This window comes from Penicillium alfredii, assembly GCF_028826965.1.
Source record: "Penicillium alfredii strain IBT 34128 chromosome Unknown utg000001l_segment0_segment0, whole genome shotgun sequence".
Taxonomy (NCBI): Eukaryota; Fungi; Ascomycota; class Eurotiomycetes; order Eurotiales; family Aspergillaceae; genus Penicillium; species Penicillium alfredii.
The window spans coordinates 1,062,650-1,077,325 of NW_026622698.1; the positions used below are offsets into that span (position 1 = coordinate 1,062,650).

Sequence of the window (14,676 nt, forward strand, 5' to 3'; positions counted from 1 at the left end):
GATTCATACATTCTTGCTAAAGTGGATGATTGGATTAGCCTAAAAGAACAAAACGGGGAAATATCCGGGGGAGAGGAGTAAATTCCATAGTGTGGACATTATTCGTATAGCCAAGGACTTGGTAGCACTACTATAAGCCATTAACCATAAACCCACGATATATCCAGATCTACTAAGATCAGGTGGACTGACACCTAACTCTAATAATATTAATAGAGAGAGATTTATATAAAACATCTATTAATATCCCCGATCATTATATTCCCTCAGCCCGGTCGGACCCCCAGGCATCCGGGCGCCGAGATTCGGGCGTTGGCTACCCCGGACAGGGCCCAAACGGCCTATTCATAGATATTCATCTAGGAATGAGGCTACGGGTTGCGCCCAAGGAATTCAGGAAGTCAGGAAGTCGGGAAGGCTCTCGATCCTAGGTATCTTGCCAGTGACTGCTCCTGAGCCAAGAGCAAACCCTTGGACACAATCCTGGATACGAATGCGACCAAGACGGAATATGGAATTCCGATTCTCCCTAGAAATGCCCCATCTCGGTAAAAACCGTGTCTCACGTAAGAGAAAAGACCATGGTAATAAAACACTAATGGACTTAAGGGAGATAAGTGGATTAGGTGGATCCCCGGCACGTAGCTCCGGGAAAACATCGCATTTGCTCCAAATCAACGCCAGACCCGATCCCACACTGTACAGTGCAATTAGAACTCCAATAACGTCTGAATCCCAAGGTAATCAAAGAAAAGAAAAAAAAAAAAAAAGGCGTGGGGGGAAATAGCCCCACATCCAAACATGTAAACCAAGATACATGCATCACGTCATACGGCGTTAAAAAGAATATCAAGTACAGAAGAAAAAAAAAAAAAAGTAAGAAAAACCTCAAATCGAAGTAATTTCCGTGGGATTCGGATTCAGAAATTGGTTCAAGTCGTCGTAGTCATTTTTGGAGTCCAGATATGGTGTCGACGATACACAGTTCATGGGCATCTGGCGATTGAACATGGGCGACGGGACCTGGTCATCGAAGGACAGGTTGGAGTAATCGGCAGTGGTCATCATGTCCATTTCATCGAATGGATTGAACCCGCTGTTGGGCCACTGCGAGCCCTGCAGGGCGAGCGGATTCACGACGCCCGGCATGGACACCGGCGCAAAGGGTGGATTGGCAGCCATCTGGGGTTCAGCCTTGATCGGGGTCCGGGTCGATGGACTATATGCGGGCGGCGTGGGGGGCAGGGCCTGGGAAAAAGCATCCGACGAAAAGTGCGAGCGGGCAACGGGCGACTGGGCACTGTCGGAGCTCCCATCGGACGATTCCTGGCGCTGCATGCCGGCATTGGTACGCCACAGCTCCTGCTGCAGGGCGTCGGGATTTTCTTCGAAACGTTCGCCCTTGGAATGATCCAGGGCACCGAGTCTCATTAACAGGTCGTGTGTCAGCGGGTGGCCATTCGGTTCGAGCTTCAGGCGATCGCCCGGCCAGCCTTCCCCCTCGGTGGTCCGTCGATACAGTTCCTGGAGGCCATGGACCAGCCAGGCTTGCTGTTGCTCCAGCATTTCCACATATCTAATGATGGCAGGGGGTGAGCGAGTGATTACAAAAGAAAAAAGAAAAAGAAATGGCAAGCTCACCCTTTGGGGTATACTTTGTCATGGGCCTTCTTTCGCTCGCCAAAGACACAGATGGCATTGTCTGCTCGACATCGCGAACATGGACTGGCTCCATCACACTAGGAGGGTCAGTGGAAATGAACATGATGGAATCAGTAGCTGGCATGGACATACCTTGGATTTCTTCAGTCGACACCGATCGCAGGCCTTGCATACACGCTTGCGAACGTTGCTGTCTGAATGCGAATCGGATGGTGTTGACTGGCGGGCCGCCATAATTGAATATAGAGTTGATTTTGGAATGCCCAAGAAGAAACAGTAAAGATCGAGCAAGAGAGAAAGAGAGAACCAGGAATCTCTTTTTTTTTTTTTTTACTGGCGAGATTGCCTGATCCGGAGAGATCAGAGGGGAGTTGAATGATCGACGTCAACGCGGTGTCGATGATCTAATGACGATGTCGCAGAAGCTTGGAATGCGAAACCCTGGACAAATGAGTTTCTGCGATGGGACCCGAGAATCAAAGAATCAAAGAATGAGATAATTTCATAGAAACATAGAAATCATCAATTATAAATCCATTCAAGCAAACCGGGGGGGGGCTTAGTTTTTATTAGTTTCGAGGGATTTTCAAGAGTCATGGATGCGCTGTAGACTAATCGGACCGAATCAGGGCCCGACTGAGCTCCACTGATCACACGGTTTTTCTTTTTCTTTTTCTTTCCTGCTTAGTGAACTGTGGAGATGGAACACTCGGCATTTGCTAGAGTTCGTTAGTTTTCTCTCGGAGGACGGAGCTTCGGAGATTCGGAGGTTGTGACGTGGTTACAGTATGGTACCTCTATGTCTGTACATACTGTATATCCGGATGGAGCTGACTTCCGATGCGAGAATTCTGTTTTAAATCACTGATTCTCTCATGAGAATATGAGTATTAATATGCGGACTTTAGATCTGGAGGATCTTGAATATTTTTTGTTAGTGTTCTACTTGGTCGACTTCCCACCCATAATTAATTATGCATGCACCATAATGCGTATAACTCGGCATGCCCCTGCCGACTGTAGAATGTATAGAATGTGCGTGTCAATACTCGTAGAACCTGCTTTATTTTATTAACTGGATTTACATGAATATTTTTCATTACTATCCATGGATTACTTGACCGACGTTGTCCCCGTCCACGAGTCCATGACGTGATGACTTTGTCCCGCGACAGGTTTAAGCTTCAACGGTTGATCGCACATCTACGACCGAGGTAGAACCCCCCCCCCAAGCAACGCCCGGCAAGAATTCCGGGTCCAGTGAAAAGTGACATCAAATCCCATGATATCCCGGGAATTCTAGACCCTGTCACAATATTCACGAAGGGCAGTGCCTGATCCGGCTATTGCGGACCGGAGGGCCATTCCGGTCCTTTCATCCCGATTTTTCCCCATCGGGTAACATGCTCCCATTCCAAGGTTCCACAAAACACGGCATATCAGATATGGATCTGCCATATATGGTATATACTGTATATGGTATGGTATATATGAGAAGCCAGACATCTATCCTAACACCAGTAACAGCAAAAACAGCACACCCGCTGGAGCAAGCAGCCCCGAGGCTCCTCTGCATCCTCCGTCTCCATATTCGAGGCATGCTTGGACTTCTCGGTCGGTTCCTGTCCCCCGGTTTCTGATGTCCGTGCGTCTTTCCCGAACCCAAATAGACGACTCCGTCGAGACCGTCCCTCGTTAGGTACCTTGCTGGCGTCCGTCGTCGTCGGGGGCAAGGCCGTGGTGTGGGTGGAGGGTCCGGCGCGCGAGGGTGGTGGACGACCTGGGGCCGACGTGCTTTGTTCATGCAATCGGCGAGCTTCGACGACACGACGGACCAACACTATATTGTCATGTGAGCGGGTGTTCTGGCAACAAGAAGCAGGCCTCCATACGAGCAAACGTCTCCTCGATATTGACCATCTCGCGGGCACTGGTTTCCATGAACCCGCATCCATGCTTGCGCGCATATTCCAGCCCAGCCCGCGATGTGATCGCACGTCCATCCTTCAGGTCGCATTTGTTGCCGGCGATGATCTTGACCGGCGGTGCCAAACCGACCACTCCGGCGTTAGCACCGAGTTCCTTGCGTAGTCGCTGGTTGTCCTCCTCGCGCTGCTCCGCGTCCATTTGGATCATGTCCATAAAGTAGTCCAGCGTTGCCAAGCTCGAGGGGTTCGTGATATCGTAGACGAGGAGAAAGGCATCCGATTTGAGCGTTGATGTGGTCCATAGCCCACGGTACTCCTCTTGGCCGGCTGTGTCGGTGATGGACAGGAAGTAGGGAAGGCCATCCACCGTGCGAGTCACCGAGTACGAGTCCTCTGGGAGGTACGTGTCAGAGGGGGTTGCGATACGACCAATTTCAGTCTTCAGAGGGAAAGAACATTGTTACCGATAGTGGGGTCATATCTACCGAAGAAATCAGTCAGATATAAGCCAGGACATTTTTGAGGGGATCGGGGAAAACACACTCGTGAATCCATTGACTACGGACCAGCCGCAAGGTGATGGATGACTTGCCTGGTTCGATCTGATCAGATCTCGATCGCAACACCCGACGTTGTGGCACCAAATCACGGTTTTGGGATGATCCCAGCACAAAGAAGGTTGCTGCAACGTACCGCATCCGCCATCTCCGCAGATGGTGATTGAGATCTGGTCCGCCATGGACGCGTGTAGCCGACCACGATTTACAGGTGCGAAGCACCGGCACGGGTCGGCATTCGAATCCCCGAAAAAGATCAAGGGACTCGAAAGAGACTAAGAGGAAAAGGAAAAAAAAGAGGGAATGAAAGGGAACGTTGGGGCGAACGGGAGTGGAAGAGGGAGAGAGACTGGCAGAGATAAGACACAACACCCTCAAAACCCCCTTAGCTTCGCGATGACCTCTTTTCCCTCTTCCCTCTTCCATCCATCTACATCATCCCCTCGCAACCTCCGATGATATTGGCGACGTGTTTATGCCGCTTCTGCTGTATTTGGATTGGTCTGGCTAGTTTTGTGATAGATCAACTCTCTGGAATTCGCGAACACCGTCGCCTTCCTCAAATCCCGCTCCAAGAGATGCGACCGTCTCTTCATCACCTAGAGAAAGACGGTGCACAAACTCATTCTCCTGGGCCATTCGATGGATTGTTGATCCTCATCCCTTGAAGAATTCCACCCCAGGCACCGTCCCATTGTGCCCTGTCAAGTCGACCATTGGATGCTCATTGGTCGTGGTGAGTCCTCCTGAGGATCCACAATGACATCGGGGGTGTACTTTTGAGCCAAAAAAGAGGAGAGACGGGGGTTGGAATCTGTTTTTCTCTCTTCTTACCAGACTCTCGACATAGAGACAGGCCTGGCATTCACCACCTTGCGCTGCTCTTGGGTTTCATCTGGGCCTCACCGTGAGAGTGGAGTCCCCATCACCCAACATTACTGGATTCCAGGACACCGGTCCCTTTTTCCCGGCGCTCTGGAACTTGCCTGGGCTCTTGCAGTCGGGTCCCCACGCACAGGCCAGGCCCGGTTTTCTTCTGACCTCCCCAAGGGGTCACCATGGCCTTGAACGGCTTCACTCTCGACTATCCTGCCTCCAGCCGCGATGAAGACCACAATCCGGGGGTGTCTGCCCACATCCCGCCTCCGCTCACATCACAAGAGTCACCGTACATGGGTTTTGCCACCCCCCACGTCGGCAACTATGCTTTCAACATGTTGCCAGAGGGGAGTCTGCCATTGCAGAACTTCGACAGGCCCGAACCTCAGCCCGATCTTGAAGGCCGCATGTCCAACGTGATGTTGGCCTACGACTCAATGCCCATGAACCTTGACGCGAGCAACGCTTTTGCCTACGACGGGTCAGCCACCTACCCCGCGACATCCATGGGAATCACCTCCCAGATAGATCCGGCACAGTTCCATCCCACCTACCCGTCATTCCCGCAGTCGATGCCAATCAATCAATACCCACAGCAAACGGGCGTCCCCCCCGGTCTCAAGGAACTTTATACCACCGGCACTAATTCCACGAACAGCTTTGAGGATTCCGACTTTTCTCGGGCCAGCGATCCTTCCCAGGTAAAGCCACATGCTGCGCGGTTCCAGGGGCGCCAGGGGCTCCAGCAAACTGCACCTGCGGCACCACGGGCCCCGCAACCGGTCCCAATCCAGCCCAAGAAGCCCGTCGCCCCCAGAGGTGAGTTGTGTTCGGGGAAATGACCCAATGACGGCATTGACTGATAGTTGACGCCGTGCAGTAGCGGATCTGTCACCGGGGCTGGTCAAACCAGATACCGCCAAGTCTGAACACACGGGAATTTATTCGAGCAGTGGTTTCGATGTCTTGGGCGTCCTGGTATGTTCTCTCTCTCTATATCAAGCCAGCAATGATGTGATCCAGAGCTTAACATCGGACCAGGGCCGAGTGGCAATGCGACCGAACCCTAAAATCAACATCGGTGCTGTTGATCTCTCCTGCGCTTTTGTACTCTGTGACATTCTGCGTGAAGACCATCCAATTGTATATGTCTCGGAAGCCTTCGAACGGTTGACAGGCTACACCAAGGACGAGATTGTTGGCCAAAATTGTCGATTTCTACAGGGACCTGACGGCAAAATTGATCCTGGTATGCAAAGGTCCTTCGTTGACGGGCAGACCGTCTACCGTCTCCGGTCAACCATCGACGATCGAAGCGAGATCCAGGCCAGCCTAATCAACTACCGCAAGGGTGGACAGCCTTTCATGAATCTTATCACGATGATTCCCATACAGTGGGACTCGGCAGAGTATCGATTTTATGTTGGGTTTCAGGTCGATTTGGTGGAAAAGCCCGACGCTGTGACGAGGAGAAATCCCGGTAGGTTATTCGGCCCTTGTTTGCGTCGTGCATTATCGCTTATCTGCCTTCTTCGTATAGATGGTACCTACAGCATCAATTACCAGCGCGATCAACTGCCTCAATATGTCGTCCCACCGCCAGATGTGTACCGGGTACGACCAGACTTGGCCACTCAATTCAGCCATGATGAAGTGACCGCCATCCTTAACGCTGCGGGTGCACCCGGTCCCGAGGTCTCACGACAATACCTTGATCGTATTCTGGTCGAGAACTCAGACGATGTAATCCATGTGCTTTCTTTTAACGGCGAGTTCTTATATCTGTCGCCGTCGTGTCACCGGATTCTGGAGTATGAGCCCGCTGAGCTGATCGGCAAGACGTTATCATCTATCTGCCACCCCAGTGATATTGGTCCCGTGATCCGTGATTTGCGGGCCAGCACGACCCCTTCCCCGGTGAGTGTGGTATATCGTATCCGACAAAAGTATCGAGGATATATATGGGTTGAGAGCCACGGGGCATGGCACATCGACCCAAACCAAGGACGGCAGTATCTGGTTATGACTGGGCGCCCGCGACCCGTGTACTCGCTGGACCAGGTCGCTCGCCTGGGGTCATCTGCCGCATTGGCTGAGAACGACATTTGGGCCAAGGTTTCTCTATCTGGCGTTATTCTGTTTGTCACTTCCAAGGTGAAACCGGTTCTGGGTCGCTCGCCGGACGACCTGATTGGCAAGGGTTTGCAGGAGCTGATGGATCCCGAGATGGGTCCCAGAGCAATCACACAAGCCCTGGAGGCTGCAGCCCGTGGTCAAAATCCTGGAAATGGCCCAGGCAGAAGTAGCACGGGCGAGCCTCCCTCTTTCCGTCACCAGATGCGCCACAAAAAAGGCCATACACTTTCTGCACACACAACCCTATACACCGGAGACTCCTCGCATGGAACCAAGCCGTCATTCTTTGTTGCACAAATCCGATTTGCCCGATCCATACCGCCCTCAAACACAGCGGCCGCCACGGCCGAGGACCAAGACCTCGCTAGCGTCCCCGGCAGTGCCCGAAATGCCACCCTCACCACCGAGGATGCCAACCCGCCCCGCCAATATGGAGCCTTGGGTCAACGCATGCCCGACTTCTCAACCATTATCGGCCTCAACGGGTTGCCCACAGGTAACCGCAGTCTTTCACCGTCTGCCAACCCCGCGACTCTCTTCACCGAGCTCAATCCCACTCGTGGTTCCAGCTGGCAGATCGAACTGCGTGAGTTGGAGAAGCAAAACCGGGGCCTGTCAGATGAGCTGCAACGCCTGCTAAGCCGGCGGAAGAAGCGCAAGCGCAAGCAAAGCACCATATCGATCGATAAAGCGTGTGCCGTGTGCGGCACGAAAAACACCCCCGAGTGGCGGCGTGGACCAAGCGGGAACCGCGATTTGTGCAATAGTTGTGGTCTGCGGTGGGCAAAGCAGGTCCGCGGTCAAGCCCAAGCGGCGGCATCGGCCGGGGATGGAAATGGGGCACGCGACGTCTGAAAATTGCCAGTGGTAGTAGACAAGCGAGCAACTCCCATTGTGCTTCTCAGCGCGAGGCATTGATTTCCAGCGACTTTTGACAGTATGCTTAGCGAGTTAGCTCTTGGGTATATATCCCGTTACTTTTGAAAATGTGCGAACGAGATGTTTTGCAGCGCTTGCTTTGTCGCTGGGGCCTTTTCCCTGCATATAGTCTACTCCCTACCTACCCCGTTGCGATACATGATTTCCGCCGATAATGCATCAAGTCTATTAAAATCAGATTGATAAATACACGGGAGTTGGAATAGATCAATGATAAAATACAAAGAGCTACCTCAGATCAAATTCTACTGTACAAATAGAGGGGCTGCCCCAAGGATGAACCGACTAGACGGTTTGGGCCGTCTCATTCTCACGGATGGTCAACCAGCGCTCCAACCAGAGCCTGTCCAGCTCTTCAGCGCGGGCCGAATCCCTCGCGCCGGCCGCAACATCGACACCACCGCGCTCTTCCACAGCAATGCGCACCTCAACCGCATCCAGCGCCGACACGCCGCCCTCGGCGCGGATCATGCCGTCGTCAAGAGCCAGGTACTCCAGATGCCGGACAAGGCGAGACCGATACACCGGCGCCACCAGAAGCGACCCGGCGCGCTGGTTATGGTGCTTAACCAGGCCAAAGACCGCGCACGCGCGCTGCACGGCTGCGGACTCGGCCGTCGCGGCCCAGCCGGGGTTCGCCAGCCGGGTGGCCAGCAGACGGAGTTCGTCGTCGCTGCCCGCCGGGGCGGGAGTCAGGGACCCATCGACGGCTGTGGCGTGTGCCGTCAGCGCGGCGGACTTTCTCGTGGCGGCGGTGGCGCGCTCCTTGGCTACTTGCGACGGAATGCGGCAGGTCGCCGGGGTGATTGCGGCGCCGACGATCGGGACTATCAGCGGTGTGAATTCCCCGCAAACGATCAGAATCACTGTGAAGGGGATCATGCGACGGACATCGCGGGCCGAGCGGCGTACGAGTTGGAATTGTGCTCGGCTTAGCCCGATTGGTGCTGATGTCCCTGCTGACAGGGAACTCGAGGACGGAGAAGTGGGTGCTGATGCCCGACGTGGTGGCGAGATGGGAAGAAAGGCTGGCAAGCCCAGCTCCTTTCGGAGAGGAATAGAGGCGCGGTAGTTGCCAAAGACATTTTTCAGGCCGGTTTTATAGAAGGCGAGGTATGCACGGCCGAGCGCGACGTAGCGTTTGAGCTTGTCGGAGCTGGTTGCCGTGGTTGACGAAGGCGGCGGGAGGTCTAGATCCGCCGGGAGAGTACTTTTGGGAGGATTGATTTCATGGCGGAGGGACTTTAACTTTGAATTTATAGAAGTCGAGGGGACTGACGAAGGGGCATGTCGGCGGGACTGGCGTGTGGGTGCGGAGGTTGAGAAGAGCTGGGAAGAAACGGCGCAGAAATGGCATGAAATGGGAAAGTAGGCCAGTGGTCGCAATTGAACTTGGAGGGCTCGTGGGCCCCGGGCGATGGCGGACATTGCGAGAAAGAGAGACGATGACAGAAGAAACAAAGCGGCCGCGTGAAGCCGTTAGAAGTTGAGCAGCCGTAGACACCTTAGGCGACAACAAACCATACCCGAGGCATCCACAATTTCGATGTTAAAAAGACAAAAAAAAAAAAGGTGGAAATATAGAACATGTATATACATTTCTTTCCACAAGGCTTCCCGTTCTATAGCTCGACCTGTACGGCCACCATGCTTTCCGACATGAACCCCGTCACGAACAGCCAGGCGCGTTTCTTGCCATCCTCGGTGGGTTCAATGGGCACCAAGACAGCGGCACTGGCACTGCGGATGCGAGATCCATCATCCTCAAATAGCAACTTCTTTTCCCAGACTTCGATCCCAGCTTGTGGACGCGCATACCAAACCCGTGAGGCATCGGTGGCGTTCGGATCCTTGGACGTGGTGGGTATGTGGCAGGGTTGTGAGATGCCGGCGACGACGAAGCCGCTTGCATCATCATCCTCGCTACGGTAGGGATCCGCGTAGTAGCTGGGATTATCAGTGAGGGTGTCAAAGGGAATGGTGCTCTGGACAGAAAGAGAATCGTCGCTGCGGTCTACATGGGCGAGGTACAGCTCGCCACCCATAGCACTAGAAATGACAACCTCGGCGTCGGTGCGGCCGTGGCCCAAACCATTGTTATTCCACAGGCCCTTCAGCGCAACCGAAGCATGGAGCCCGGCGGTAGCATCCGGAACCACCAAGCTTTCAAGCTGCACGTAGATGATGCTGGACCATTTGGCCGACGACCACACATCCTCGATTAGTCGCAGCGTGCCCTCGCGGTAGAAGTGATCATTGGTCACGTAGAAGGAGATCGGGCTTTCGGCATAGATATCGTTGGGGGTCTCAATCAGCGGGTGCTGGACCGAGCGCACATGCTGCACTGTATCGGATTGCAGAACATGCCGGAAGATTTCGATCTGGGACCGGGCCTTTGGAACCTCTGCGCCCTCGCCCACTTGCAAGTATTCCGGGTTGGGTAAGTGATTGACGGCGAAGATATAAACTGCATCGGCCTGCTTGGGGTCTTCAATGACATCGATGCCGTGGGTCGCGAACAAGCCCTCGAAATTCTCAAAAGCCAGCCGCGTCGACTTCATTGTCTGTGCATCACCTCGCGGTAGTTGTTAATATCCAGCCCGCACGGATTCAGCATACCTCAACCTCACCTTCGGGTCCACGACATGAATTGACCCGCGGGTTGTCGGCGGCACAAAGTTCCCGAGTGGCGGGAACCAGCTAAACCGAGTATCTTTGTAGTCTTCGCACGCAGTGAACAGCAGGTTGGCTGGGCGATAGTGGTGCACATCCTCGCAATGGATTGTGTCTTCGATACGAATGGGGCCCTGACCCTTGCCCAGCACCGTCGGATTTGGCGTGAGAAAGAAGCCTCCAATCTTCACGATATGCTTTACTGGACCAACCACAAAGGCGACGAGGGCAACCAGGAGACCCAGGCCGAATGTAGTGCGGAATAATCCCATGGCGTCAACGAACTAGCAGAGTGGAGTGATGCTACCGCGGGGGGGGGGGGGGCGTGTGGAGATGGAGAGAAAAGTGCAAAACGGAAAATCATAGCCGAGTAGCATGCTAATAAATAGTCCCAGCGTACCTCGGGTCCCCGCAGTGGGGAAACAATACAAAGGTCGTCGGTTGTGGAGAGCGAGGCGAGGGTTGTATTCCATGATCTCATCCAGAGTGGTAGACACTACGATGTCCTTGCGAATGTTAGCCTGAAACTACAGGCAATCAAAGAAAAAGAAAATTCATATTCCATAGCCAGCCTTCGCAAAATGCAAATGAGAACTATCAGCCAAATCGTGAGTCAAAAAATGTGTTTTTTTTTTCTCGTTTACACTGGGGGTCCAGTATTTTCAAAACGGATCATTATCGAGTCTCCGCCAGATCGGAAGTGGTGAGTCTCATGGTGATAAACGCAGTCCGAAAAATGTCTTGCAAATTCCCAATTCCATAGTGTGTCGTCAAAAGTGCACAATTTTGCAGTCTATTTCACAGACTGTTTGGCGTCCAAAAATTCCTGATCGCTGGCATCGAGAACGTCATACTCCTCGTCGGTCAGGAAGCCCGCGTCAGTATCGGCTTCGTCCAAGGTCAAGCTTTCCACGTCCTCAAGAACATCACCCTCCGAGGGGTTGGACAGCGTTGGGGCCTGGGGCGCCGGGACTGCAGCCTCGTGGGTGCTAGTCTCTGGAGACTCCTTGTCCAGTTTGGGGAAGATCATGTCCCGACCAATGGTCTCAGACTTCGAGGTCGCATCAGTTTCCTTCTCGGTGGGGGTAGGCTCCGAGACTGCAGGCGATGGGACGTCTTGCACCCGGACATCGCACCACAGTCGGTGGCCAATAGGCATGCCGTTGGGAAGCTTCAGACGCCAGTACGAGATGGCCGCTCCCGCACGACGAGGGGTGCGCAATGTCACAGTGAAGTCGGCGCTCTGACCAACCTCCAGAGGAACAGGAAGCTTGTTGCTTTCCATCGCCGATCGGATGGACTCCACGCTGGAGGGATGAGTCGCATCAACGTTGAACATGGTATCTCCACCGACAAAGCGAACGTCGCTGCCAGCCGGCCATGCGTAAGGCCCAGGATTGTAGAGAGTCCACGTCTGGTTGAAAGTCGTGCTAGGAGGCAGCTTACTACCATCGGTGATAGTGTCACGGATGAAGTAGGCCTGATAATTGGTCGCGGGGTCGTCTCGGATGGTAGCCACCGCTTCAGTGCTGAGTGGCTGCGACACCGGGGTCGGGGCCGGCTTGGTCTTCTCGACCGTCTCAGCGGGCATGTTGACACCCACCTCCACGGGTTGTTCCTCTCTTACTGGGAGCTCCTCTACGACGTCCTCCATGTCCGCCGCGGGCGGAGTACTGACGGGGGCATTATCGCCCAAGGCGACCGTCCCCTTAGGACCGTCGTCCTGGATAGTGCTCACCGTCACGCTGCGGACTGGAGTCTTGAATTGAACCAGGGGGTGAGTACGGTTGTGATGCTGATGCGGGTGGGCCTCGCAGTTGGCACAGAAATCGGTATCCTCACACACGGCACACTTGTAGCGCACGCCAGTGATGTAGCTCTGGGCCGGCTTGTCCTTGCACAGGGGGCCGTCGCAGAAAATACCATAGTGGATCTCATGATCAAGGCGTGGACCCTCGAGGTGTTCGTAGATGGGAACGAACCGGTGATGCGGGTGATGCTCGTGGGCGTTCACGATACATTCCGCACAATAGTCCCAGTCAGGACAGGACAGACACTTGTGGCGGGTGCCCATGATGCGCTGGAATCGAGTTAGCTAGAGATACCCAATAAGTCATTAAAAGAAAGAAGAGAAAATGTACCTTATCGCAGCCATCACAAACAGCCGCGTGTTTGAACTGCCGACCCGGAAGGCAACGAGACATGATCAAGTTCTTGAGGCAGAAGTTTCGGTCCGTACCCAGCTGGAAGGTATGAGCAGGGTGGTGGCCGTGTTTGTTTCTCAAGAGACAACGGAGACACAGGTCGTAGTCCTCACAGACATCGCAGCGGACCAAGTTGCTTTCGTCAGCTTCTATGTGCGTAGTTAGTAAGCCCGAGCCGAGATGGAGGTATCAAGAAACTGGGAACGAAGCCTACCACGACAGCAGCCATTGCAGATTGGCTTCTCTTCTCCGTGAACGGTCACATCGGTCGGAGCCGACGTGTCTACCATCTCGGGGACTGGCTCAGGCGTTGCCTCGGCCTGGGGCGGCTTGGGCTTACTCTCCTGCACTTGGGGAGCCCGCGGAGGAATGGTCTCCGTTGTGCTGTTGGTCACCAAACCGTCCTCGACGACTCTCTTGATCAGCCAATGTCCATCGCCTCGGCATGATGCCCCTGCATCCACACACTGCGGGCACAGGTCGTAGTCCCCACGCTCGCAGATACTGCAGTGGTAATGCTCATTTGCGATGGAGCGGCCACAGTTATTACAGTCAATACAGAACATCCCATTCGGGGAGTTGTGGGGAATGACCGGGAAGCGCTGCTTGTCTTGTTCTATCTCAAAGTCACGGTAGAGCGGCTGGCTGGCCGGCTGTGGCTTTGGCTGGCTTTCGCCGATGTCGACAGTAGGTGTTGGATCAGACATGCTGGGGAGACGGGCCTCAGGGCGAGAAACAGGGATGGGTGAGCTGAGCACCGTCTCAAGATAATTGTTTCTCTGAGGGTTCTGTTGGTTCGGTGAGGGTTGCACGGGCGGTGAGGTGTCAATCGGCGTAGGCACCGAAGGGTTGACCGTGGTGACCTTGACCCGAAGCTTGGACTTGGCTTTGGCAGCACGGTGCAGTTGTTTGTAAACTGCAGGATTGTCACAGTCCAGACGAATGTAGGAGCCGGCGCTGTCGGAATAACGTTCAAGAATGACGTTGACATCCGCCGGAACGCCGAGAAGCGAGCGGAGCTAAACCATAACCATCAGTAATCAATTTACCATCATCGCCTGATTGAAAAAAAAAAAAATAAAAAAAATAACAGGTATCAACCGAAATCAAAGATCAAGAAATCACAAGCACTATCTGAAGGCCTATCATCGGGGAGAAGGGGTGGTTATCGTGATGATAAGGGATGGGGCGGACTGGAGGTCCGATCGGGAAGCTTGAGTGGAGACTCTACCTTCTGTGGGAACACTTGGGCCTTGAGGTCCTTGAGAGGGAGTTTGAAGCGACGGTTATTGTCGTTATAGAGGGCCTTGATTGTGATCAAGTGGTCTGGGACCGGGTGAGACGGGAGAACTGAAGTGGCCATAGCGGAGATACTGTCCCTGGGCCAGTACAGTGATAAGGCAGCAGTACTCGGGAAGGGAGGCGGGGAATTCAGGGAACAGGAAGCAACAAAGAGAGGTAGATTAAGAAGCTTGAAAAAGAGCTAAGATGAGGGATGATACAGAGAGGATTTAGAAATGAGATGGGGGGATGAAGAAGAGGAGACAGAGAAAGAAAGAGAGAGACAAGAGAGCGGCTGCAGAGCTCCGGGTCCAAGCGGAGAGCGGGTCAGCTGCCCTCCAGGCGGTGAGCCCCGGTCTAATTAGTAATTAGGTAAGATGGCGTCAACGGGATTACTTTTGTTTCGTATGATGCTAC

At 53.8% G+C, this 14,676-nt stretch overlaps 6 protein-coding genes across 6 annotated transcripts; 1 reads left to right on the top strand and 5 right to left on the bottom strand.

The window, feature by feature from the left end:
- Nucleotides 1-888: 888 nt before the first annotated feature.
- Nucleotides 889-1,896, bottom strand: NUU61_000384 (Zn(II)2Cys6 transcription factor domain-containing protein; the record flags this gene model as incomplete). Its single annotated transcript, XM_056650968.1, has 3 exons — nucleotides 889-1,576; nucleotides 1,642-1,739; nucleotides 1,795-1,896. The coding sequence occupies 3 exons, from the start codon at nucleotides 1,894-1,896 to the stop codon at nucleotides 889-891; spliced, it is 888 nt and encodes a 295-aa protein (XP_056515818.1).
- A 1,277-nt stretch (nucleotides 1,897-3,173) lies between these two features.
- On the bottom strand, nucleotides 3,174-4,295 carry NUU61_000385 (putative RAS small monomeric GTPase; the record flags this gene model as incomplete). Its single annotated transcript, XM_056650969.1, has 3 exons — nucleotides 3,174-3,502; nucleotides 3,555-4,029; nucleotides 4,284-4,295. 3 exons carry the CDS (start codon nucleotides 4,293-4,295, stop codon nucleotides 3,174-3,176), a joined length of 816 nt encoding a protein of 271 aa, XP_056515819.1.
- A 910-nt stretch (nucleotides 4,296-5,205) lies between these two features.
- lreA (uncharacterized protein) lies at nucleotides 5,206-8,017 on the top strand (the record flags this gene model as incomplete). The annotated part of the gene is made up of 3 exons (XM_056650970.1): nucleotides 5,206-5,845; nucleotides 5,907-6,004; nucleotides 6,050-8,017. The coding sequence occupies 3 exons, from the start codon at nucleotides 5,206-5,208 to the stop codon at nucleotides 8,015-8,017; spliced, it is 2,706 nt and encodes a 901-aa protein (XP_056515820.1).
- A 369-nt stretch (nucleotides 8,018-8,386) lies between these two features.
- NUU61_000387 (uncharacterized protein) lies at nucleotides 8,387-9,529 on the bottom strand (the record flags this gene model as incomplete). The annotated part of the gene is made up of 1 exon (XM_056650971.1): nucleotides 8,387-9,529. One exon carries the CDS (start codon nucleotides 9,527-9,529, stop codon nucleotides 8,387-8,389), a length of 1,143 nt encoding a protein of 380 aa, XP_056515821.1.
- Nucleotides 9,530-9,723: 194 nt separating this feature from the next.
- Nucleotides 9,724-11,046, bottom strand: NUU61_000388 (serum paraoxonase/arylesterase family protein; the record flags this gene model as incomplete). The annotated part of the gene is made up of 2 exons (XM_056650972.1): nucleotides 9,724-10,665; nucleotides 10,732-11,046. 2 exons carry the CDS (start codon nucleotides 11,044-11,046, stop codon nucleotides 9,724-9,726), a joined length of 1,257 nt encoding a protein of 418 aa, XP_056515822.1.
- Nucleotides 11,047-11,567: 521 nt separating this feature from the next.
- On the bottom strand, nucleotides 11,568-14,341 carry NUU61_000389 (ZZ type zinc finger domain protein; the record flags this gene model as incomplete). Its single annotated transcript, XM_056650973.1, has 4 exons — nucleotides 11,568-12,854; nucleotides 12,916-13,127; nucleotides 13,193-13,997; nucleotides 14,210-14,341. The coding sequence occupies 4 exons, from the start codon at nucleotides 14,339-14,341 to the stop codon at nucleotides 11,568-11,570; spliced, it is 2,436 nt and encodes an 811-aa protein (XP_056515823.1).
- Between the last annotated feature and the right edge of the window lie 335 nt (nucleotides 14,342-14,676).